At 38.5% G+C, this 27,295-nt stretch overlaps 1 protein-coding gene across 13 annotated transcripts in view; it reads left to right on the forward strand.

Annotated features, from left to right (window-relative positions):
- Positions 1 to 20,967, forward strand: part of EMSY (EMSY transcriptional repressor, BRCA2 interacting) — an 88,773-nt gene extending 67,806 nt beyond the window's left edge. For 5 of the 13 annotated variants that reach the window (XM_040489409.1, XM_040489411.1, XM_040489417.1 and 2 more), the window contains 7 exons: positions 5,351 to 5,515; positions 7,217 to 7,372; positions 8,419 to 8,460; positions 10,867 to 11,066; positions 12,953 to 13,516; positions 14,497 to 14,997; positions 18,925 to 20,967. In XM_040489409.1, the coding sequence (XP_040345343.1) occupies positions 5,351 to 5,515; positions 7,217 to 7,372; positions 8,419 to 8,460; positions 10,867 to 11,066; positions 12,953 to 13,516; positions 14,497 to 14,997; positions 18,925 to 19,119 (1,823 nt within the window). In that variant the 3' untranslated portion in view covers positions 19,120 to 20,967. The remainder of the gene's footprint in view (positions 1 to 5,350; positions 5,516 to 7,216; positions 7,373 to 8,418; positions 8,461 to 10,866; positions 11,067 to 12,952; positions 13,517 to 14,496; positions 14,998 to 18,924) is intronic. The other 8 variants (XM_040489416.1, XM_040489413.1, XM_040489414.1 and 5 more) reach the window with 5 other exon arrangements.
- Positions 20,968 to 27,295: the final 6,328 nt, after the last annotated feature.

The raw sequence follows: 27,295 nt of genomic DNA on the forward strand, positions 1-27,295 counted from the left end.
CATACTAAGCATTGTGCTAGGCCCTGTAAACATTGAGTAAAATATAGTTCTTGTTAAAATCTAGAGTAGGGGATTAAAAAATACACGTGTATAACTTCAGTAGTAGTTTAATAAGTTTATTAGTAACAAACAAAAATGCCGAAGGCTAAAAATTCACATTCCAGTGAGAAAAGGATAAGAAAGCTTCACAAAAGAGATAGCATTTGAAATGGTCTTTGAAAACTCATCAATTAAAAATAAATAAAAACGTTGATTTTAACAAACTATATGGTACTCATTTTACAAAGTAGATAGTTTTCTTCAGCATATTATCAATGATAGTAATATTTTCTGAATCAATTTACTGAGATTTAGTTTATCATTCTATACTGATTATAAATTAGTCTCTGTACTAGTCCCCATGGAGTGATGCATATTATCTATTTCATTCTATATTTCTTAATGATTTGATATTTACAGATTCCATTCTTATTTCAACATATCAGCTGCATTTCCCTCTTTTATTTTTAAGCCTCTGGTTCCTTGAATAATACTAGCCATTTTTTCCCTTGAGAAATATTTTATAGAGAGCAGGTAAAATATTTAGCTCATGAGTTGGTGCTAAGAGGGGAACATGAGCAGTAGATGTTTTTATATCCATAATCTAGGGTTCTCCTTTGAGTTTGCTAGTCTTTATCTGAGGGAGCTATGAGCCAATCATTACTTCCCAAACATGCCATTTCATTAGGCAGTCTTCAGTTTTCATTCTAAGAATGGGACAAAAGTTTGGCTATTTTTGGAAGTAATTCCGTCTAAGGTTTTCTGCTGTTCAGTCTGTTATTATACATGGTTTCATGTATTTTTATTTGTTGTGTATCATCACATATTTTTTCTTTTAAAAATATTCTGTAATATGGAAAAATTTCAGTTCAGAATAGGTATATCTAATATAGTTGACTATAAAGCCAGTTATTATAATCTACATTCCTCCCCCTCCCCACCCCCCTGCTACTGTCTTTAGTGCATTCTCACAAAGACCAGGAGCTGGGAATATATATGCTATGATTTAAAGTGAAAGAAAGGGATAAAGATTTTGGTCAGTCTAAGATCATGCTGGTTTTCAAACTATACGAGGATGAAACCTAATGGAAATGTAAGCACTACATAGCAGTTCATTTTTCCTTTCTATTGCTTTTGTAGTTTTTGCCCCTCCCCTGCTTCGGTAACTTTTTCTTTTAATGTAATTGCAGACTTACAAAAATGTTGTAAGAAGAGTTAAAAAGAACTCCTGTGATGGTTTTTTTGTTTAAGATTTTTTTTTAATGTTTATTTTTGAGAGAGAGATCACGCAAGCAGGGGAGGGTCAGAAAGAGGACAGAGGATGCAAAATGGGCTCTGCACTGACACTAGGGAGCCTCCTGTGGGGCTTGAACTCACGAACCGTGAGATCATGACCTGAGCTGAAGTCAGAGGCTCAACCGACTGAGCCACCCAGGCGCCCCAAGGTGCCCCAAGATTTTGCTTTAAAGTAATCTCTACACCTGACGTGGGGCTTGAACTCATGACCCCAAGATCGTGCCCCCAGATTTTAAAAAAAGAAAGAAAAATTTAAAGATTATTTATATTTTGTTTATTTCCAGAAGGTTTTAAGGTGGATTGGGTAGAATACAAGATTATATGAAGTAAAATGAAAGAGAACAAGGAGAGAAAACCAAGAGTAGGGATTTAAGATGGATTTAAGGTATGAGGTAAATACAGAAATGCATCCTGTATCCTATGTAAAAGACATCACTTTAAAAAATACATAAGACATCACTTTAAGGAGGTCACAAATTTGTTTCTAGGGTGATTTTTCCAGAAGCTTTATGATCTCAGTAGATTACGGTGAGGGGGGGGAATAAATCCAGGTTAGGCAAAACATACTTACTACAGAACTTTTCAGAGCCGTGTGCTAATATATATTGTGAAAAATGAAGAGTGGTGTATATAATGTAAAACACTCCCCAACTTTTTTGACCATAGAACCTTTTGCAGAACATCTTGAGGAACTAATGTTCTCTGAAACATTTTGAGTGATGCTGTCTAGGCAGTTACGTACTGTGAAGGCCTTGGGTTTTAGGACAGTACTTCAGAGGGAAGGTATATATTATATCATAGAAGGGACATAGACATCTTAGGTTTAGTTTAGAAGGGATGATTTAGATGCGTAAGGCATCTGGGAATCATTTTATATGAGGAATGGTCAGTGGAAACAGGACATTTCTCATGGAGAAGAGAAGATGAGGATTGGGTTGGGGACATGGGGGTTGTCAGTTTTCCTGAGAACTGTGACGTGGAAGAGGGAAAAGAATTGATCTTTGTGGATACGTGGACGGAAACTAGAACCACTGGGTAGACAGGAAGACCTGTTTTCCATTTCACATAAGAAAATTTTCTCATTGTCATAACTGCAGAAATGGAAGGAAACTATAATAGAAAGTAGTGAGTTCTCTGGTGTGGCAGTTTCTTTTTTTTAATGTTTTTATTTATTTTTGAGACAGAGAGAGACAGAGCATGAGCAGGGAAGGGGCAGAAAGAGAGGGAGACACAGAATCTGAAGCAGGCTCCAGGCTCTGAGCTGTCAGCACAGAGCCCAATGCGGGGCTCGAACTCACAGAGTGCGAGATCATGACCTGAGCTGAAGTCGGACGCTCAACAGACTGAGCCACCCAGGTGCCCCTGGTGTGGTAATTTCTTGATTGGTGGGGGATATGTGAAGAATTTAGTATAGGATTGGTGATAGCATTAAGTGAACTGTTAGATCCCTGCTAGCTGAGAGGTCTTACTAGTCTATGAAAGTGTGTTTTAGGCCTTTTATGGTAAAGTCACAGGAGGCTTTCTTCCACAGAGATGCCTGATCTGCCTCTGCATATAACAGTACAGTGTGTATTTCTGGTACCTAACAGGTAGTAGATGTCCAGGAAATATTTGTTAAATGACCCATGGGGAAAGACATGTGAGGGTTAGCGGGCCACCATCCTCATAATCAAATGGTACTGTGAGATCAGGCTCTTGGTGTCTCGGTTTTTGCACCCTGACCTCAGCATCAGACTCAATAGGCAGTAGATTTATCTAGTCTAAGAAGAAGCCAAGAGTAGAGAGGAAAATCACTCAAGGAATGGTTTTCACATCTAGGTTCACACACTCATTCTTTGTCTCAGCTGTTGAAGTTGCCGCAGTGATACTATGTGATGGTTGGCTATTCTCTGGGTGTGGGCAGAAAGAGTGAACCATCTCCCCAGTCCCTCCCCACAGGATAATGTTATGTGCGCTGATGTCTCTGACAGGTGCTCCCATGTGGAAATTTGTTTTCCTTTCTCAGTCTATTTCTACCTTATCTCTCTACAGATGCAATCCTTGCTTTCTTTTGGATTTTCAGTGAATGTTACAGTACTGGGTTGCAGTCATTCCGTGCCTGTAGGTTCTCTCACCTAGCCAAGGAATACTTACATTGCCATGAGAATTTCTTTTTTTTAAATTTTTTTTTCCAACGTTTATTTATTTTTGGGACAGAGAGAGACAGAGCATGAACGGGGGAGGGGCAGAGAGAGAGGGAGACACAGAATCGGAAACAGGCTCCAGGCTCTGAGCCATCAGCCCAGAGCCTGACGCGGGGCTCGAACTCACGGACCGCGAGATCGTGACCTGGCTGAAGTCAGACGCTTAACCGACTGCGCCACCCAGGCGCCCCGCCATGAGAATTTCTTAAATTTGAGAACGTAGGTTTTATAAAAAGAATGATTCCCTAATAAAATTAGTTTTTTTAGGTGTAAGTTCTATTGTCTACTTAGAATGAGTAAAGAAAAATTGTTATGTGCATCACGTGACATTTGGCATTGTAGGATAGTGTCCTTCAGTCTTCTAGAATTTGGGGGGAGGGTATACCTCCCTGGTGTGGCATATATTCTACTCAGTGTTTGAGGGGCAGAGAATACAGTTTGTTAATGGTAATTAAAAATTCCAGTGCTATTGTATATTGATTTGTTTTCTTTGGGAAGGCTTTTTTCTTTTTAAGAGTCATTTTGCCTTCCCCAATCTGTTTGGACAACTTTGTGGTTTTCAAAAATATAAGGTTCAAAGAAGGTTGAACTTCTGTTGAATTTATTCTCGTTTATATGAATTTTTTTCATTCTTCTGTGATGCTTTCACTGACTAATCCAATTCAAAGCAGTCTTTTTCTTTCTATATATTTGTGTTGTTTGCCCTAGTCATTTGATTTTTCCCAAGAATACAAAGCTATATGTATGTTTGTTTTAGGTCTCCTCCATTGTAATCTAAACTTGGCGGTGGGGATTGTGCCTCTATATCCTCCATAATTTTTGTCCTGTATGGTGTCCTGGACAAAGGAGTTTAGGAGCTTAATAATAGTCTAGTCCAACCTGATTATTCTGCAGATGGAAAACTCAATAATTTGTTGCTTCGTTTGATGCACATTTAGTATTTACTTGCCTACCTTTAGCATAAATATAATAAGCCTTGAATTAGGGCCTTAATTTATTTTGAAACTAACACAACATCTCAGAATCGAGAACTTTTAGGACACAACAACAATAACATTTCTGTTGTCCTTCATAGTTTATGAAGCTCTTTTACATATATTATTTCATTATATCCTCAGAAGTCCTGTGAGGTAGATAGGTAATTTTATCATTGCCAACTTAGGAATAATGACACTAAAACCCAAGGACTCAACTTGCAAGTAATTGATAGAGCTGGGGCTGTAACCTAAGACTTTGAACTCTGATGTTATACGTGTGCTATTATATCATCCTGCTTCTAGATCATCTATCCATTCTTGTTATTGGCGGACAGGATTTCTTTTCAGTAGTTCAGCCATCCAAAAATAAGTAATGTTGACTGGATGCTCAGGTTGTAATACAAAACACATTTTCAGATGCATTGGGGAAAATAAAGACTCCTACAGCAATTTGTTCTTACTATACACAAACATACATCTACTTAGACAAATGCACACCTATTTATTATAGCAATTATCACATTGAATTGTAATTTGTCTTTTTACATGTCTGTCTCCCCAACCAGATTGTGTGCTTCTTGAGCATCCTCTGATTACTCTGTAAGCTCCTTTATATCCTCAATGCCAAATATAGACTGCTGCATATAGGTGCCCAGTTTGTTGAATCAGTGAATGAATGAATGAGTAAGTGAATACAGACATGAAAGATATGCCCTGTGGGGGCTTACAGTCTTCTTGGGGAGATAAAGCATGAAGTTTACAATAAATACAAAGATTAAAAAAAAAAAAACAAATTGTTTTTTTTAAGAGAAACTTTGTTTATAGGGTTTTTTTTTTTTAACTAATATAAAACAGATTCCCAGCCTGTAGTTCATGTAATTGCTTCCCGGCGTCAGGATTGGTCAGAACATGAGATTGCAATGGAGACTAGCCCCACCATAATTTATCAGGATGTATCCAGTGAATCACAATCAGCTACTTCAACAATCAAAGCTCTATTAGAACTCCAACAGACAACAGGTATGAATTCACATGCTCAATTGAATGAAGCATGTTTTCTCTAGAGATGGGTTGTGCTAAAATACTACCACTGTTATATTTTCTTTGTTATTATTTGAGCACATTTCCCCCCTCTGGACTGGTCTATAATCATTGCTGCAGTCTGTTTACTTGTCAGTTCAATAAGATGTGCACTAAAGGATAGACTAGTTAAGGAGGAAAAAAAAATGGCAGAGCCCTTTCTTTTCTGTCTCCTGCTTGAAATGGGCAATCCTGTTGCCTCTTTGACCAGAAGGGAGTAGTTTCTATCATTTCTAAGCACAAGGATAGATGTAGCATAGATGTCAGTTCCATTTGAGAAGAGTGGGAGGCAGATTGAAGGGCCCCTGCCATCCTCCTTGATATTGGTGGGGCAATTTTGTGGTCATAAAACACCATTAATGGCCCTTGCGAGCATTCTAATTGGTCTTATCTTTATATTTTCATTGTATCATTTAACCACTTGAGCTTCCATGCAAAGCTGCCCTCATTTAACAAGATCCCACTAGTATTTCTAGTTACTAAATATCTTCAATAAACTAGGCAAAACCCATGTTAGTTATTACTGACTTTTCTATTACAATAAGTCAAAGATTGTTAGAGTATTTAAGGGACCTTAGCAATGATCTCATCCAAGCCTTTCATTTTATGCATAAGTAAACTGAGATCCAGAGAAGTTACCCAGTTGGTTAGTGGCAGAGTGAGACTCCATGTCTTTTGATTCCTAATTCAGTGTCCTCTCTACTTGTGGGGTGACTGTGGTATTATTTTGGTTTGGTTTTGCTTTCTTTGTTTAAATGATTATCTTGATTTTGTCACTTTATATGCTTCGTGGGAATAATCTGAATGATCACTCAGTGGACTTAATTACTGGTAACTAACTATTTGTTGTAACATCCACCTTACACTAGCCAAAGAATATGAGCACTTAGTATCTTTGGTTAATCTTTCGATTGGTGTTAACTTTTGGCCTTAGGCATTTCCTTAGTTTCTTGTTTTTGACATACTCAGCCATTTCCATTAATGTCTCACAGAGGGTGAAAACCGAGTAAGTAGATTTTATAGAAAAAATGACAAGATAGAAACTAAATTTATCCACAGAACCCATTCTTGATCCCAGACCACTCCATAAAACATTTTTGTAGGAACAGAGAGGTCATTTTTTCCTAACACTGAAGATTTTTGTTCTTTAAGAGCCATTGAATACTTGGTAACATTTCTTTGGGGATTATCTTAAATTTTTAATAGATCAAATTAAACTAGTCATTGTATTGTCTGTTCTGGGTAGGTATGATCTAGAGCAAATCATGCTGTATACTGCCTATTCACCCTTTGTTTTCAGGTTGGTAAACTCCAGAATACCGGGAACTACCTTGAAGAGAAGGGTAAAGGAAATGTTCTAAAAGGAGTGTGTACAAGGGAAACCGATTTTTTAGCCTAGTCATAATGGGGAATTTTAGTCTGATTGCATATGTCCTTCTTGCTAGGCTGCTGGTTATGGTTGCATAAGTTGTGCCCATACAACCATATAGAGCAGTCTGCTTTTTTCATTTCAATTCACTGTCTCCTTATCACTGCCAGTCGTGGCACCCCAGAGGTCTGGCTCGTTATTCCCATGGACAACTCTGGTTTTGATACTTGTTTGTAACAAAAGGTAACTTTTCCCCTGCCTTTTCTATGCAGTAAAGGAAAAATTGGAATCTAAACCAAGACAACCCACTATTGACTTGAGTCAGATGGCAGTGCCTATTCAGATGACCCAGGAAAAGAGACATTCTCCTGAGAGTCCATCCATTGCTGTGGTAGAGTCAGAACTAGTTGCTGAATACATCACTACTGGTAGGTGTCCTCTTAAAAAGTAGTATTAAGGTAGGAGAGCTACCTTTCTGGATTTGATGGGATGGTTGTTTGGGGGAGAATATAACTTTTATATTTCTAGATCTTTTTCCAGTTTGCTCTGAAAGCAAATTTTCATTGTCCTTGGGACTTAACCCTGTCTTTAATGACTAGGGAAGAAAACCAATCAGTTGTTACAAACTGGCAGCTAATAAAAAATTGCAAGTTGGCCATAAATAACGTCTGTGAATATAGGGTGACAGTTGTAGAGAGAGGATAAAATACCTTTTACAGAAGAATAAATATTTTGATGCATCTAAATTTTTTAGTTTTGGTGGAGGGGAGAGGGGAGGGGAGATGGGTCAAGGGAGAAAGGAGGTATAAAATCCAATACCTTTTTTGATGTAAAGAAAAAAAATGTGGGAAACTTTAAGTCCCTGTAAATACTTAGGAGTTCAGGTGGAAGGCAAATTAGGCATTTGTTTCAAATGTGGTCTGGCAGCAAAACACTAATGAGAGTTTTGGATGGCATATAGAAAAGTGGAACAGGAAGGATAATAGATTCTTTCTCTCGTGTTCTGGCGAGACCACACCTGGAATACTGCCTTCTGTTTTGGACACTTCGTTACCTTGAGATTTGAAATAGTTCACAGAATAGTAATGCGAATAATTAGGGGTTAGGAGAAATGACTTACAAGGCAATATATAAAGAATGCCTGTCTTGAGTTTTCTTAAGCAGTAATTAAAAGAGAACATAAAGTTACAGATACTTAAAGGATGTAAATACCAAAGCAGAAGAGGGACTGTATGGTATCATTTTTGGAGATATTTTTAAGACTAACGGGTTAAAATTGCCAAAAGGGAAAATCCAGTTAAAGACTATGGAAAGCCATCTAGCATCTTTCTTCAGAGATATTTAGCAAAAAGCTAAATAAAGCAGAGGGCAGTATGTTGGGGAAATCAGTATTAACTTCTGGGGATAGACTAGATTATCAGATGGTAAATAGAAGAAAAGACCTATGATTTCTTCCCTTACTTATCCTTTTCAGAACGCACTGATGAGGGGACAGAGGTTGCTTTTCCCCTTCTAGGTAAGTGGTGTGCATCCATTTGTAGCATAACTGAAGGTAAAATATTGTTGTTTTGGGGGGAACCAGTTAAATGGATGCGCTCTACTCTGATCTGGTAGAGGAAAGGTAAGCTCCGCTCAGTGAAAAGGAGACTTTCCTTTTTCAGGAGAGTGGGATCCTTTCTCAGAAGTGAGCAGTTTGACATTGGAAAAAATAAAAGTTGTTTACAGAAATAAATGACTGTTTTATCCTGTTTTTATGGCCCAGTTAAGGTCAATTCAGCTGTTTTCTGAATGTTCACTCTGTGACCTCCTTCCATGATCTTCTCCCCATCATATCCTCAGCCACATTAAGCATTTTCTTTGACTTCGAACCCAGCTCCCTAGCCCTGACCTCTTGTATTATCCGGGAGTGGGTATTAGTCTTCTCTGACGTTTCTGCATGCTGGGGAATTACTGTGAAGAGATTTGTTGTATCTTGAGTGAGGATTATTTTTAAATGATTTTAGTTGATCGTCTGTTAAATCCATTTCATTTCTTAGTAAGATTCTAATGTCATAATTATGAAGATGAGTATGGACAGCAGAAATGTTCCATATAATCTGATAATTTCATGAGAAATTATCTTTATTTATTATTCTTTCAAGTGTCATTCATTTCTGATGATGCTTCCATCAGTAAAAAACTTTATGAATTTGCTTGTTCAATTTTAATATTATGTGATTTGTTTTTCTCCTACTCAGTCACATTATAAATGATTTCAGCAGTGGTTGTTTTAATGTCAACACTGACGCCCTTTTTTTCCGTTTGGTTGAGCACGTACGGAAGATTTGGTTAACTCATATAATTTAAAATGTACATATAAAGCATACTGTGAAACGCAGTAAGATACTGCATTACATTTTTACCAGTGATGCTGCCTGGAATCTCTTATATCACATGTAGGCGTGTGTATAAGCAACAGTAGAAAAACTGTGTTTGAGAATATAGATAGAATGAGTTAAAAAATAAATAAAGCTTATTTATATTTCACTGGGTAGTTTTAGTTCTGTACTCATAATACCTAAGTAGCACTTTGACATTGATTTCTGTAGTGATCATCTTACCCTTGGACATTCCACTACGATTTTTCTAAACCTGGAACCACTTGAATATGGAGCTACTTGAAATTGCAGATCAAGATATATGAGCACTGGAATCATGGGTCATTGAGAGGATTTTTATATTCTCAAAAACCTTAGCTAATTTTACAGATTTATTGTACTCTGTTCTTGTTTCAGAAAGTTTGTTTCCCCGTAACCATAAGCATTTCTAAAGCTCTGTAGACTAAGAGGTGGTGAATGTTTTACTGTTTAAAAAGTTGAAGTTGAGGCTGGTAAAAGATGATAGATTGGCACCAATGTCGATGTATCATTTTACATCTGTCTATCAATATAAACATAAGTGTATAGTTTGCCCCTCTTGCCCTATGTACCAGAGAAGGACCTTTGTACCTTTGTAAGAGAATAAGAAATGGGGTTGTTCTCCTTACTGAATTCTCACCCGTTTATGTCAGATGAGCTAAATTGGAGAAGATGAAAGAAGAGCGATTTTTCTGTTCTTTTGTTAACTTTATATTGTGATAGTTAACAATTTAATACTTAATAATTTAATTAAATTTATATTTTGATACTTAACATTTTCAGCTTGTTACTTCATTTGATCCTCCTCTAGGTAGAAAAAATTTATTGTCCCATTAAACAAACAAAAGCAAAACCTCTGAGTTTTAGAGGTTAATGGAATTTTGTTTTGTTTTTTTAGAGGTTCATAGAATTTGAGTGACCTCTTCAAGTTCGCATAGCTGGTTGGTGGCAGAGTGGGACAGAATCCAGGTGTGACTCTTGGTCCGGTTCTTTCTGCAGTATCATTTTGACCTCTCATATCTTTAGGAACTGTAAGGCTGCAAGACAGTGTCTACTTCATGTAAAAGAACGAATGTTTCTGGGTTTTGTATTGCATTTGGAACTGGGACCAAGAAATTAAAATACCATCTTAGTAACTTAAGTATTATCTTAGTATCCTTAAAGATACTAGTCTGGGATTTGATTCCAGAAATTCATTATTGTTTTTGTTACCTTAATGGGGTGAAGGTTCTTGGAGGAAGTAAGTGCGGCTCACAGGAGGATGTAACTTTAAGGGGTTTGTTCCTCCTTTGTGATGACAGTTTTCAAAGTGCTTCCACATTTCTCATCTCATCCTTATAATAGCTCTGTTATTCCCATTTTACAGATGAGAACACAGAGTCTCAGAGAAGATAAGTGACTTTCTCAGAGTCACACAGCTCATAGATGGGCAGACTCTGGTCTTCTGCCTCCTAGTTCACAGTACCACACTTTCTCTCTGTGACGCAATCTCACAGACATTTGTTTAAAATGACTACTGGTTACAGATGCTGTGGTGATTTCTGGAGAAATATCATCACCTCCTCTATTTTCAGTCAGCCATCGCTCCCAGCCCCAACAGCCCTCCCAGCCCCAGCGGACCCTGCTCCAGCATGTGGCTCAGTCACAGACCGCAACACAGACTTCAGTGGTGGTGAAGTCCATCCCGGCATCTTCCCCTGGAGCGATCACCCACATTATGCAGCAGGTTGTATCTCTTCTTTCTCTCCCTACCTTCTATAACTGCTCCTTTTTGAAATAAGGTTTAGTTTCATCTATTGTAAGAAAGGAAATAACTGAATTGAAGAAGAGTATTTGTGTCGTTCTTTCATCTGTGAGGACTGAGGAGAGGGAATGAATTGAGAGTCTCAACACTGGAAAGTAATTAAGAATCAGTATTCTTGGATCTTCTGCAAACTTGGAACATTTCAAAAGGGTGGCACTTTCTAGATGAATCTGTGACTTCAAAAGTGGCCACTGTTTCTGTATATTTATTGTTACAGAAGAATTTATCACGTAGGTGAGATTTTTGTAAATGAAATAGAAGTTGGCTTCTTTAGCTGTGTGTTGCTTGGGTTTTTGCTTTTATGATGAATTCTCATGGGGAAACATTACAAATAAGTAGGTATAAATATCTGACTTTTATTATATGTGACCAATTAAATAGGAGGAAGAGACCCAATGGGAAAGAGAAAGAGTTAATATAAAACAGAAAGTCTGGTACCAAGGGTAATGGGGATAAGCTAATTTTATGTCAGCTACTGTGCTTTGAGCTTTAAACACATTCATTTGTTTAAATCTCACTGTGATCCTGTAAGGTGGGTATATTATCCCTCTTACAAATGAGGAAACTCTGTTCATAGAAGTTAAGTAAAAATAAGTAACTTATTCTGGGTGGCAGAGCTAGGATTTAAACCCAAAGCATCCTGCCTCTATACAAAGTGATTATCATAGATACCAGATTTAAGCGTGACGTATCATTAGTTGTCACATAAATCACCATCAGTTTGACTGGTAGCAGTTGAGCCTAATTGTAAGCAAATTAACCTGAAAGGCAATAAAGAAATTGTTGAATTAAAAACCTGTATGTGCAAGGTCGTTCTGAGATCAGGGAGGGTTTCAGTGGAACCTCAAAAAGTTTTAAAGTTTAGAATGAAGGAATAACGTGACAAGGAAGTGGGAAGGATGAGGTTGGGGTGGATTTTGTGTCACTGAGGGAAGCCAGGTGGCCAGAGGTTTAAGTGGGTACCAGATCTCAGCCTGGAGTCTAGCCCTCACCTGGCCAGTCCTGACATTGACCTTTTTCAAGGCACCCAGAGAGGTCAAACAGACTGGCCCTCACCACGTCGCTCAAGATCAATACCTCCTCCCCTCGCTGTTAAAACTGACACGGGAGAGTCTCCTTTGCCGCTGACAGGAGTGCTCTTGTCCCTCCCCAGTCTCCTTCCCTCCTGGCAGCCGAGCCTCTGGGAAACTGTTGCCTGCTGGGCCCGGAATATGACCAAAGGGGCGAGGAGGACTAGTACAGAGGGTGGTTCACACGGGTTTGGTGAAGCCTGATGAACCGTTTTCACTCTGACCGGAGAGGCCCTCTGTGGGGACCTGGACGGGCATGTCCCTCAGACAGCGACTCTGACTTACTGGACAGCATGGCCAAAGTGGGCTTCTCTGAACTTTGACTTTTCTCTGGACACCTCATACCTGGGTGGCTGTGTTCTTTCTTTGGGTGGCTCAGTATCGCGGATGACCAGGCTAGACAGCTGTGTCCTGAGTCAGGGAGCCTGTTCTTTTTCTGTGTTGGGCTGTGCTTGCAGGGTAACCTTATTCCTCTTACCTATAAATTCTGGGTCCACTTTTCTTCTAGAAAAGAGTAGACCAGTTGTTGCAGTACTTAATTTCTAAGAGTTGAAATTACAAGAGTCTCAATTTAAAGCCCCCTTTAGATTTAGAAAACTTGAGGTTTCATGGTCTTTTTAAGCTCTTTCTTCTGAAAATTTTTGAATGAATCTCATAACCAAGTCTTTTCCAGTTTGAGGAAAATGTAGCAATGTAGGTGCCTTTACTTTATTCTTACTTTGTGCCTTTTTTACTCAGGCATTAAGCAGTCACACTGCTTTTACCAAACACAGCGAGGAACTTGGAACTGAGGAGGGCGAGGTTGAAGAGATGGACACTTTAGACCCTCAGACAGGTCTGTTTTACCGATCTGCCCTGACTCAGTCACAGTCAGCTAAGCAGCAGAAACTTAGCCAGCCCCAGCTGGAACAGACTCAGCTGCAAGTGAAAACTCTGCAGTGCTTCCAGACTAAACAGAAGCAGACCATCCACCTGCAGGCAGACCAGCTCCAGCACAAACTCCCGCAAATGCCCCAGCTTTCCATCAGGCATCAGAAACTCACCCCTCTCCAGCAAGAACAAGCACAGCCCAAGCCAGATGTACAGCACACACAGCATCCCATGGTGGCCAAAGACAGGCAGCTTCCTACCTTAATGGCACAGCCCCCGCAAACTGTAGTACAGGTGCTTGCAGTGAAAACCACGCAGCAGCTCCCTAAACTGCAGCAGGCTCCGAACCAACCAAAAATCTACGTGCAACCCCAAACCCCCCAGAGCCAAATGCCGCTCCCAGCCTCATCAGAGAAACAGCCGGCAAGCCAGGTAACGGAATATTGGTAGCATGCAAAGTTAAACTTCTCTGTTGATGGAAAAAAATGAGAACATTACGATCCTATCGTGATTAGCAGTGCTTTCTCCTGGCAAGAGGAAACTCAAAAGCCTCATTTATGCTGGTATTACTTTACCCCATCAGAAGGTTGACATTAGGGAAGAAATGCACGCATTAATATAGGAAGGACAAATAAAGTGTAGCACTCAGAACTTGATTTTCTAGGCACTTTTTAAATGAAATCACTTCAGCATTGATCAGTAGCACGTAGAAGCGAGATCCCTAAATTATTTGTTATTTTTTAGGTACAAAATTTTTTTTCCTATGCTTGTAAACTCTTTTATCTGTGGTAGTAATGCTAAGTAAACAACGCAGTCTTTTAAGGAGCTTCATTGAACATCTTCCTTTGCAGTTTACATCATCACTCTCTAGTGAATAAATTTATCTTCTAGATTTATCTTCTAGATTGCAGAGGAATTATCTGGATATTCGAAAGAAAAATTATATTAGGGAAAACCAGTGGCTTTAGAGTAATGTATATATGTGTGTATATATTATAAATACATATATAGAGAATATATTTGTAAGATGTATTTGAAGCAAAAAAAATTGAAAAACCCTGCTTTTTATTTTTAAAAGCTGAAGATGATACAAATAATTTGAGAATGGGTTGAAGGTATACTGTATGGGGATATAAATCCCAAAGGGAAGCAAGGCTGCTGCGACTTTTTTTTCCTTTATGTTATGAACCTTGGCTGGCTTGACAGAGGTTCTTTCAACCCCTTCTCTTTCCCTAGGTTTCTTAAAAGTAACCAGATACTTTCCCATCCAGCCCTTGTATTAAAACACCAAGCTTCAAAATGTCCTCCTAGTATACCGCACGAATGTTTCTTTTGCCATATTATCTGGGGTGTTTGATAGGTTTTCTCAAAGAGATGTAGCTGTAACACACACAACCCCAATTTGTTTTCAGGTGGAGCAGCCAATTATAACCCAAGGATCCTCTGTTACAAAGATAACTTTTGAGGGGCGCCAGCCTCCCACAGTTACAAAGATAACTGGTGGCAGTTCTGTGCCTAAGCTGACATCACCAGTTACAAGCATATCTCCCATTCAGGCTTCTGAGAAGACAGCTGTGTCAGACATTTTGAAAATGTCTTTGATGGAAGCTCAGATTGATACAAATGTAGAGCATATGGTAGTGGATCCCCCAAAGAAGGCTCTTGCCACTAGTATGCTCACTGGTGAAGCAGGATCATTGCCCTCCACCCACGTGGTGGTGGCAGGGATGGCGAATTCCACTCCCCAGCAACAGAAATGTAGAGAGTCCTGTTCAAGTCCATCTGCTGTTGGCCCTCCCTTAACGACAAGGAAAATCGATGCACCGGGAGTGCCTACAACAGGCCAGTTCATGCGTATTCAGAATGTAGGCCAAAAGAAAGCTGAAGAGAGCCCAGCAGAAATTATCATCCAGGTAAGAATTGGAAGGAACATGAGAAACATTGGGCATCTTGGGGGTTGTGGGTTTGGCATGTTTGGGAATGTCACAGGAAGAGTCAAGCCAAGATGGCAAAAGACAAAGTGATTATTTTTGAGATGGCATTTGACAAATTTGGTTTAATACCTATTACAAATATAAAAATTTATATTTTCTGGTAGAGAATCCTAGAAAATTGGTGGATATTATCACGGCACACCTTAGAGACAATCAAGAGCCCTAAGCCCATATGTCAGCTTGGTTATTATAGATTCAAAACATACTTGCCAGTGTTAACTCAGTAAAGTCAGCCCAGAAAATCAGCAACTTGATGGGGTCAAACTTTGGGCTCCCCGGTCTTTGCTCAAAAACTCCTGGGATATAACTGGATTGTATTTTATCTCAAGTTAATTTTAGGGATCCTTTTCTTTGAAAAACACACTTCTTTATCTTGATTCAGATTTATGGTTTTCAGGACAATAAAACTTTAATTAACTGCAGTATCTGGAGAAACATGTTGTAAGAAAATGTTTCTATATGATTTAATTTTATATTTAAGTTGGGATTAGCCATAAAGTTTTGCTTTTTTATTTCAATCATTGTTATTGAGAAATCTTGTTATGGTTACTGTCCTGCCTTGGTAAGTGAATGTAATGAATTATGCATTGGCAATAGGTCTTCCTATGCCTCACATTCCCTTCATTCTAAAACTCATCTGTCATCATGCATAATAGATCAAGACTGAAGAATTATTGAGTCCAGACTAGCCCTTAGAAGCTGTGTTTTACTTCCTTTTCTCTTTGTTACGGTATCGGGTTGTTTTCTTGCCATAAATTCACTGTTGTGTGACTTGGAAGTTTCTGTGGCAAACTTTCCCTTTGCCGTGATGCCAGGCTATGAGAGAATGCAAACCGACCAATATTCATCCAAATATGATATAAATATAGGGGGGAAATGCTTAAAGGCAAAAAGAACTGGCCGTTGAATTATTAAATGATTTGTTCCTCCTGTAAAAATAGTTGTTAGTGAATTAAGTAATTCTTTTTATTTATTTATTTATTTGTTTATTTTGAGGGGGCGGGGAGGGGCAGAAAGAAAGGGAGAGACAGAATCCCAAGCAGGCTCTATGCTGTCAGCGTGGAGCCTGACTCGGGGCTGCATCTCAAGAACCATGAGATCATGACCTGGGCTGAAATCAAGAGTCAGACACTTCACTCGCTGAGCCACCCAGGCACACCTTAAGGAATTCTTGACAAAGAATTTGTTGGGTTTTTTTCCCCTGAAGAAGTTAGAGTGTGGAGGAAAAGGAGGGAGTTCCTAGCTTCCCCACTCACTGTTTAACTTTGGGCAGGGCTGCTTAACCCTGCTGTGCCTCAGTTTCCTCATCAGTAAAACGGAAATAAGGAATGCCTATTCTACATCACTGATGGAAGGATTACACCAAAGTGAGATGAAGCGCCTAGCACAGTACCTGGCTCTTAGTGATTGCCCCATACATGGTAGTTATTTATTTATTACTATTTCTGCTAAAATTTTCTGCGGCTCCTGAGGGTTTAAATTGGAATACTCACTAAATCGGAAATTATTTGGGATTGCTTATTTGGAAATGATTTTCTGCACTTTATGAACACGGCTAAAAATATACTTCATGTATCAAGGATGGTACCTAATGAGTAGGCTCTCTACAGAATATGCCAACTAACTTTTAGCATATACCATGTGCTAGGTAGCTATGTCAGAGAGGAGGGGACAGTGGTATAGTGGTTAAGAATCAAGCTTTTGGAGTCAAAAATACCTGGATTTGAATCTCACCTATGCTCCCCCTTACCAGCATTGTGGTTTGGAGTTAACCTCTGTATTTCAATTTCATTGCCTATGAAATGGAAACAATATCAATTACCTCACAAGGTTGTTTTGAGGATCAAGTGGGAAAATGTATATAATGCAGCTTGTTAAGTGTCTGCTATAGAGGAATACTCCGTAAAGATAGCTCCTGTTACTATAATCATCATTAATATATTGTTAGAATATTTTCAGATCTTACTAATTATACTTAGCTTTGACCTGAAGTATTGATTTTACTGTTTCGGTAAAATAGTATGGGGATGAATGAAAGAAGTCTGCAGAAGTGCTTTGGTCCCTTGAAAAATGTTTTATAAAAATTCAACATGTTTAATAATAAGTGCTTTGAGTGAAAAGCATTGTTCTTTGTAGACATGTAATCTGTATTTCATTCATTTGTTCATTTATTCATTCATGCCACATGTATTATTTAACCTCTGCGTTCTAGGCACTGTGCTAGGTGCAGAGACTAGAGGAATAAATAAGATGAATGTATCTTCTGTTCTGAAGGAGTCTGAATGTGTGGAATTAATAGAATTTTAGAATCTTGAGGATCTTTAGAGTGTATCTTCTCTATCTCCTTTTACACGAGGTTAAACTAAAACTCAGTGAGGTGAAGTGACTTATTCAGAGGTCCACAGCAAGTCTGAACCAAAGCTGAACTAAAATCCAGGTTTCCTGACCCCCCTGGGACTTGAACACAAGGATCAGCTATATGGGACAGAGTGAGGAAAAACAAATAACACAAAACTCCACTATCCTAGATTCAGTGCCTTGACATCTTGCAATATTTTCTTGACAATGTTAAAATTAAATTTACATCCCCCCTCAAAAGAAGATTGTTTTGGTCAGGTATATTTTTAAAATGATGATATTCAATTTTGCTCTGGGACTTTTAATGTTAAAGATAGGTTATTCATTTGGCAAATGTTTATTGAGCATCTAATGCATGACAGCCCTGTTCAGAGCTCTGGGCATCTAACAATGAAAAAAGATAGTCAAGATATGTGCTCTGATACATATTCTCATGGAGTTTACGTTCTAAAAGCGAGAAGAAAGATTAACAAACACAGTAAATGCAATGAAGAAAAATTAACAATGTAATAGAGGTGGGGTGGGACCTACCCAGTGATCTGGTTGCATGGTCATAGAAGGAAGGCTTCTCAAAGCCTTTTACCCTAAGCATTGGAGCTAAGATGCAGATGAGAACATGGAACCAGCCATGGAGAGACTTGGAAGAAAAGTACTCCAGGAAGAGGGGAAGAGCTAGTGGGAAGGCCCAGGGTCCAAGTGAGTTTGGCATATGCCTGGAGCCACGATCAGAAGTTTGATATTATTATAGCAAGTACGACAGGAAACGATTGTAGAACTTTAAGCAGGGGTATGATATAAACAGGTAGACCTTTTAAAAAGGTAATAAAGTTGAGAAAGAAGAACCTAACAAGGCAATATGGTCATAATATGTGTTTGTCTACTGGTGTTTTTATTGTTTAAAAGACAGTATTGTCCTCTCTCAGTTTCAAGAAAGTATTACTATGTGACCCAGATAAATAACTTCCTTTTGAACTAGTAGAGGGTTACCGAAGGTTTTAAAATTTTTTGTGGTGTCAGCAAATTAATTCTTCATCTTGCAGATAATAATGAGTGAAATCTGACTACATTTACATTTAAAATTTGCTTAATGGTCGAGTGAAAATGTCCTTTAATGTCTGTCTCTTGAATTAGGCACAGACTTCAGCCTCCTTTACTAGAAGTGGTGCCATCAAGAAGTGGAAAGATCACTTTAAATTGTACAAAACTTGGATTTGAATCCTGGCACTTTAACCTTGACCAACTGTGTGACCTCAATTAAGTCACTTACCCTCTTAGTTTCCTCATTTGTAAATGGGAATACTATTTTCCTTATAGTGTTCTTGAAGGGATTTAGTAGAATATTATGTGTGAGAGCACCCAGCACAGCGCCTGATGTGAAGTAGTTGTCCAGTAAATGTCAGTGTCCTCTTATCCTTCCTTAGTGATGTTGGGGACATCCTTCTGGTTCTTTTTCTTACCGTAAAGCCTCTCTCCTGTCTTCTCTTCCAGGCCATTCCCCAGTATGCTATTCCTTGTCACTCTAGTTCCAACGTGGTTGTAGAGCCCAGTGGGCTTCTTGAGCTCAACAACTTCACTAGCCAGCAGTTGGATGACGATGAGACGGCAATGGAGCAAGACATAGACAGTAGCACAGAAGATGGAACCGAGCCCAGCCCCTCTCAGAGTTCTGCTGAACGGTCCTAAGTGTTTTGGACACAGGAGTGCACTTTAAAACCTACTTGGTTACCAAGTGTCCAGGGAAGCCCTTGATTTTTGATGTCTAAAGAGAGCACTTTGCCCATGCTTAGGCTGTGGACCCCAAAATAGCAGTGTTTCAACAAAACTGCTGCAGGAGCAGCGTTTTAAAACAAGATAAAACTCACAGGGGAATGTACTTTAAAAAAAAAAAGGAAAGAAAAAAAAAAAAGGAAAGATGCACATCTACAGTGACGTGTAAGACCTGATATTTCTCTGTTGGACCACGACTGATGGAAAAGTTTGTCGTGCAGTGGAAAGAGACTTTTCCTGTGAATGTTCCTCAACTGGTTTCTACTGAGCAAAACACCATCAGAAAAGGAGAATGTGAATAGTTCATATTTTGAAACGGTGTGTCAGGAACAGGTTTTTTAAAAAATCTTGTATGTTTTTGCAAATCCCTGGAAGTGTTGAATTGATTAACATTTTACATTTGCTCAGTTTATAGTTTATAAAATAACTAGAAAAATACTGGCATTAAAGAATCCTTGTTTAGATGGTGGAAATCAGATCCCTAACCAGTGGGAAAGTGCTTTTTGGATGGCTTGTACATTCTCACCAATTGTATGCTAATTTATTGTGTCCGTTGTTCCTTTGTGCTCAAGGCAGCACACTTGCCTTCTATTTATTTAAATGTAAACATTTCAAAGCAGGCCGTATTCTTTCTGACAAATTTCCTGTAAACCAGGATTGCCTGCCCTTTCCACCTCCCACTCTGCCCAGCACCTTTAAGAAAACTTAAAGAGAAGTTAAGAGAAAATGTTTCATTGTGAAGGAGAGGAAAAGAAACATTTTCTGGCCCAAAGGAAGCTTTTGTTCAGTTATGTTCAGGAGAAATTATTCATATGATGCTATCTTAACATTGAAATTGCACATTCATGTTGGACTGAGACTTTGAAAATAACTTTTACATAGTTTCGTTTAACCCCCTTTGAAATGTATAAAAATTCATTTACAGTTCTAAATGTAATGTTTTTAAGCATTCTGCCTTTTAGGACACAGTTTGTTTAAGCAATATGTTTGGGCCTTGTGATCACTGTCTGTCACAAGCAGAGCAAGGGGTAAGAGGGTGGGGAGGGTAACAGTTTTGACAAGTTGTGGCAAAGGAAGCAATTCTTTTTGTTTTTAAAAAAATGTAAATAGAGAAGTTTTTAACGGTTTTATATAGATTTCACTATAAATAAGCATTTTAAGACTGACAAATGTTGAACTGTACATACATATATCAGCATAACTGCCCAATTTTTTGGTGCTGAAGTACTGTAAGTAGAATTCATCAACAGTCTCCTAATTTTTGCATCTATATCTAGGAAAAAAAACTGTGATACTGTAGTTAATAAATTCCCACTAGAGTGACACTGAAGATTTAAACACAAGCATTCATAAGATGCACTGATCTCTGGTAGTTGTCATTATTTCTCCTAAGCGGTAACGACTTACCCATAGATGGAGCTGTTGGATTTTATTTTCTTGTACAAATTCATGTTTAAAAGACTTGTGATTGTTTCTAGTTAAGTAATTTTTTTAACCTCTCCAGTCATAGGCTTCTTTGAAAATATGATTACACTATGAACTCTCACCAAAAAGATCCACATGCCAACATACATGTTAGATTTTGCATACAATTTTAGGGGTTCATGGGCCCCTAAGCCTATCCATGTATTCAAGGTTAAGCCCTCTGTTATGGTCAGTCCATTACTTACAGATGTAAGTTTTTATAAAATAAAATATCTTTTAAATATTCATGGATCAGGTAACAGGAGCAAACTTGAATAAAGTTATTATGTTCTACTTCTACATATTCTGGCAGCATAGCATACCTGTGTCCCTTTGAGAATTTAGCCTTAATATGTTTCAGCAACTGGCATAGCAGACAAAACGTCCACAGTCTATACTTAAAAAAAAAAAAAAAAAAAAACCCCACAAATTATCAAGTGAGGGATTTATTTAACTTTTTTTCTTTAAAAGGGATTAGTTTAAAGGAGAGCATGAATTCTTCTGTTTATTCAGCAAATATTAATTAAGCATCTACTGTGTGTCAGGTGCTGTTCTAAGCACCAGGGATCCCATAGTAAATAAACAGAAAATCCTACCCTTACGGAGTTTACAAACAGAGCTTCCTGCTGATGGAATGGGTGCAAGGGCCAAAGGCAGGAGGAAACACGAGCCACTCTTGGGTTTCTTGATTAAGTGGATGCGTGGTGATGCCATATTTGGATCTCCAGGTATCCTTTTCCTGAAAGTCTCAGCATTCTGTCTATTGGTATTACCTATGTTTAAGTCCACAAATTAAATGTAATTTTAAGTCAATCCTTGTGAAGGATATCAGAGATTATGCTGCAAATGCTACAAAATTATTAGGATCCTAACAATTCTTACAGGCAGTGATAAGAAAAACCCATCTGGTTTAAAGCAAACTTTGATAGATGCTTTGTATTGCAGATGCAGTTTGTGGTGAACTTAGAGAACTTAAAAACCCACTTTATTGAAGTCAATTCACATGCCATACAATTCACCCATTTAAAGTGTGCAGTTCGGTGGTTTTCACTGTAGTTGGGCAGCCATCACTACAGCCAAGTTTAGAACATTTGCATAACCCTGAAGAACCCTGTGCTCTTAGCTATTACCCCCGGAAATCCACCCCACCACCTTAGCCCTAGGCAACCACTAAACTACATTCTTTATGGATTCATTCTGTCTTTATGGATTCATTCGCCTCTTCTGGACATTTCATATAAATAGAATCCTATAATATGCGGTCTTCTGTTACTGGCTTCTTTCACTTAGCATAGTATTTTCAAGGTTGTAACATGTTTCAGTCCTTCGTTCCTTTTTATGGCTCAGTAATATTTCATTGCGTGGAGAGGCTACATTTTATTTATCCATTCATTAGTTGATGGGCGTTTGGGTTGTTCCTACTTTTTGACTATTATGAACAGTACCCCTGTGAGCGTTTGTGTATGGTTTTTACATCTGTTTTCAGTTCTCTTTGATATGTATCTAGGAGTGTAATTGCTGGGGCATACAGTCACTCTGTTTAAGGATTTGAGAAACTACCAAACTCTTTTCTACAGGGATTGCAATTTTACAGCAATATAGGAGAGTCCCAATTTCTCTACATCCTCCTCAATGCTTGCTATTATTTGTTTTTTGTTTTTTTAATTATAAACTACCTAGTGGTACCTCCTTGTGGTTCTGATTTACATTTCACTGATGGCTGATGGTAATCTTTTCATGTGCTCATTGGCCATTCATAGATCTTTGGAGAAATGTCCTTTGCCCATTTTTAAATGGAATTCTTTTCTATTTTATTATTTAAATTGAGAACTTTTCAAATATAGGAAAGAACACCACTCTTGAGAGAAAAGTAACCTGTTCTCTGGTAATTAATTCATCACCCTTAAAATCTTAATCAGGTTTTACTTCTTCATCTCTAATGTAACGAAGCGCTGAACTCTTAAAACTGCATAGAATTTTATCATGTTCTTTTAAATGCATTTCTTTCTGAGGCTCTCTCAATGGCCTGCTAGAATAGGAGACATAGTACAAGGAAGTAGTGGCTAAGTGGTCTGGATTTGGGACCCAGGCTCCTCTGTTAATAGATCGTATGAACTTTACCATTCCCCATGATACAAAGTGAGTGTTTCTGACCCCCATGGGATCATTGTGAAGACTGGATGAAATAGTGCCTGTAAAAATGCCAGGCACAGAGTTAGGGGCTCTGTTTTTTTAAGTCTAGTATTTATATCATTCCCTCTACATACATAGGCAACTGAAGGCTCAGAGACAAATGAAGCATCCAAACTCACAGATTAAATGCTAATAGGCATCATGCTGATCCCCAAGTTGCTATTTTCCATACAGGAGTATGTTTTTGCCACCAAACACAGGATTGGCCTTTGGAAAGATGGGGGAGCTTGGCATTGGCCTATAACCTGATCTCTTTGCCAATCTTAGGTGCCTTCACACAGGTGCTCGCACACAGGATTATTTTTTGAGTTCAATTATGTGTCACAAATCCCAGATAACAGGAAGTAGAGTGACAAAGCACCATATAAGCAAGGCCTTTCCAAGAAAAGAGTGCGAAAACAGTCTGCTGACTCTGCTTACAGGTTTATAAGCCTTTAAGTGAAGCTTGATGACCTACCTATATATTGAAAAAAGGATTGAAATGCCATAGGATCAGATTTGTGCTTGTGTGAAGTCTTGCTCTGCTTTCTTCCCTCTTCTTTGCTCACATGTACACACTGTAATGGAACATGGTGCGTACTTTTAAAAAACAAGAAAAATAAGCCTAGGTTTGAATCCTGACAAGCCATGTGAATTGGGCAAGCTGTAAGAGGCTTTGGATAGCACGAGACAGATGATTTATAATGCTATGTTATCTAATGCCTACCTTTTTAAAAAGAGTTTTTTTAAGGTTATTTATTTTAAGAGGTAGAGAGCGAGTGCCAGCAGGAGAGGGTCAGAGAGAGAGAATCCCAAGCAGGCTCCACATTGTCAGCACAGAGCCCAATGTGGGGCTCAAACTCATGAACCAAGAGATCATGCCCTGAGTTGAAACCAAGAGTCCAATGCTTAACCAACTGAACCACCCAGGTGCCCCTATCTAATTCCCACTTTTAAAACGACTAATAGATAAGCAAATTCCTCCCCCCACCCCCACCCTGGGTTTTTCTGGTGTCCTTTTTCTTTTCCTTCCAACAAATAGTTACTGGGTACTTTCTACGTGCAGACACTGGGGATATAACTGTCAGCCAGGGCAAGAAGCCCCTATGCTCATGGAGCTTCAGCCTAGTAAGAGATATATTAATTAAAGATTACAACTAAATATATTCATTGCTAAGTGCTATGGTGGAGAAATAAGTAGTGCCATGATCATACATACATAGGGAGGTTTTGCTCGGATAGGAAGAGAATGTAACTAGGCAAAAAGGAAGGGGGACAGCTGTCCAGGCAGAAGGGCAGCAGGTATGAAAGCCCTGTGATAGGGAGGGACTTGGTAAGAGGGATTTGAGTAGGCCAGTGTGGCAGCAACACAGCCAGAGGAGGCAGCAAGCACGGTGGGAGCAGAAAGTAGAGACTGAACTAGATGTGGATCTTCCACCTTGTGATCAGTGTTTGAGGTTTTATTCTTAAATATATATTTTTTAGGTTTTTTTCAAACATTTTAATTCATTTTTGAGAGACAGATCATGAGCAGGGGAAGGGCAGAGAGAGAGAGGGAGACACAGAATCCGAAGCAGGCTCCAGGCTCTGAGCTGTCAGCACAGAGCCCGACATGGGGCTCCAACTCTGAACTGTGAGATCATGACCTGGGCCGAAGTCGGATGCTTAACCTACTGACCACCCAGACGCGCCTGAGGTTTTATTCTTAGAACAATGAGAAGTCATTGAAAAGTTTTAAGCCACTGGACCTGAATGTACATGAATTAATACATTTCCAAAATATTGGAGGTATGTTGGCCCATTAGAACAGAAAAATGTGTTTAACATTTCCTTTTTTGATGCCAATCTCCTCTCCTTATGTCCTTTTCTCAAACATCTTCACTGGTTCTCTAATACTGTGGTATGAATCGCATTCAAGGGTCTTAGCCAAAGCTTCAACCTACATTTCTAGATTTATAACCCATTTCACTGCCCTGACCTACTGCCTTTCTCCCCCACCACGCACACAGTTTATGCTCTGCATTTAGAAAGCTTATTCATTCCTCAAAGCCCAGTTTGAAAACCACCTCCTTCATCAGGACTGCTCAGATCTGTTCAAGAGAAACTCATCCCACCTCACTGCTGCATTCCTCCAGCATTTGGGTACAAACACATGTTTACTTAACATTAATTATCTACTGTGAATTCTTTGTAGTTTCTCACAATGCGCCTCTCAAGAGAGAGTATCCTTGAAATGCAGTATTCTGAGGAGTCCTAAATTCTTTCAGCCTAAAGTAAGACGTGCTGAGATTTCGGTTTTTTTCTCTTATGCCCTTGAACATCAAGGCTTAGTATTCAAATTTGCCACAGTTTAGTGAGATTGTTGATAATCTTGGTAAGATTCACTCTCATATTCAAGACAGTAGCATCCTATTTGGTTCTCCACAGCATCAACTGCTATCTCCTTGCATGGTAGAGTTCACCAGGGTCTATAATTTATGCTCTTGCTTTGACCTCCACTATATATGGATTAATTAATTAAGTCATTGGATAAATATTAAGCAGCTATTTTGACGCAGGCACTGTTCTAGCTACGAGGGATATAGCAGTGAACAAAATAATGGAAAAATAAAACGACCTGCGATATGAAGCATACATTCTAAGTGGACAATGAATACAAATTAAAAATAAGTGGTATCTTAGTGATAATTAAGACTAAAAACCAGTGGGGAAGGAGAATATGAAGTTCTAGTTCTCACTGAGAAGGTGAATTGGAAAAAAAAAAACTGCAGGAAGTGAGGGAGTCAGCCAGACTGACATCTACAGAAAGTGTCCAAAGTGGAAGGGACAGAAAGTACAAAGGCCCTGAGATCTGTGCCTGGCATATTCAAAGAACAGTGAAGAGAATAGTGAGATAGGGTCAGAGTGAAGGGGGAGGCAGGTAGGGAGTAGTAGTAGGATATAAGGTCAGATAAGAGAACTGGAAGCTATTCCTACTTTTCTGAATGTTTTTATTATGAAAGTGTTGGATTTTGTGAAATGCTTTTTATGCACCAATTGAGATGATTATGTAGGTTTTCCCCCTTTGTTCTATAAATGTGTAAATTGATTGACTTTCTTATGTTGAACCACTCTTACATTCCTGTTATAATTCCCACTTGGTTATGGTATATAATCCTTTTAATGTGCTATTGGATTCAATTTGCTAGTATTTTTTAAGGATTCTTGTGTCTATATTCATGAAGGATATTGGTCAGTAATTTTCTTAGGATGTCTTTAGCTGGCTTTGGCATTAGGGTAATGCATTACAAAATGAGTTAAAAAGTGTTCCCTCTTATTTTTTGGAAGAGTTTGAGAAGGATTGCTCTTCATTCTTTAAATGTTGTAGAATTCACCAGTGAAGCCATTTAGTCCTTGACTTTTCTTTGTTGAGAAGTTTTTGATTATTGATTCAGTCTCTTTTCTTTTTGCAGATCTGTTGAGATTTTCTATTTCTTCTTAAGTCAGTTTAGGTAATTTGTATATTTCTAGGAATTTGTCCATTTCATTTAGGTAATCTTATTTGTTGGTCTACAATTGTTCATAATATTCTTATAATCCTCTTATTTCTGCAAGGACAGCAGTAATGTCCCCCATTTTCATTTCTAATTTTAGTTATTTGTGTCTTTCTCTTTTCTTTGTTGGTACCTAAAGGGTTATCAGTTTGATGATCTTTTCCAAGAACTGACTTTTGGTTTCATTGATTCTCTCTATTGTTTTTCTATTCTCTATTTCATTTATCTCCATTCTATTCTTTTTCTTTTTTAATGTTTTTATTTATTTTTGAGACAGAGAGAGAGCATGAGCAGGGGAGGGGCAGAGAGAGGGGGAGACACAGAATCCAAAGGAGGATCCAGGCTCTGATCTGTCAGCACAGAGCCTGACGCGGGCTGGAACTCATGGACTGTGAGATCATGACCTGAGCTGAAGTCGGATGCTGAACTAACTGAGCTACCCAGGCGCCCCTCCATTCTATTCTTTATTATTTTATTCCTTTTGCTAGCTCTGGGGTTCGGGTTTTTGTTTTTTGTGGTTTTCCTTTTTTTAGTTCCTCAAGGTGTAAAGTTAGGTTACTCATTTGAGATCTTTCTCCTTTTTTAAAAATGTAGGCATTTACAGCTATAAATTTCCCTCTGAGCACTGCTTTTGCTGCATCCCGTAAATTTTGGTATCTTGTGTTATTTTGGACTCATCTCACAGTATTTTCTAGTTTTTCTTATGATTGATTCTTCAATCACTGGTTGTTTAAGAGTTTGTTGTTTAATTTCCACACATTTGTGAGATGTCCAGTTTTCCTTCTGTTACAGATTTCTATTTTCATTCCATTGTGGATGTTCTATCTATGATTGCAAGTGGTGTACTGAAGTCTCCAAAAGTCCCTATTATTGTGAGCCATTTCTCCCTTCAATCCTATTAATATCTGGCTCATATATTTTGG

This window comes from Herpailurus yagouaroundi, unplaced genomic scaffold, assembly GCF_014898765.1.
Source record: "Herpailurus yagouaroundi ecotype Mexico unplaced genomic scaffold, PumYag 180, whole genome shotgun sequence".
Lineage (NCBI taxonomy): Eukaryota > Metazoa > Chordata > Mammalia > Carnivora > Felidae > Herpailurus > Herpailurus yagouaroundi.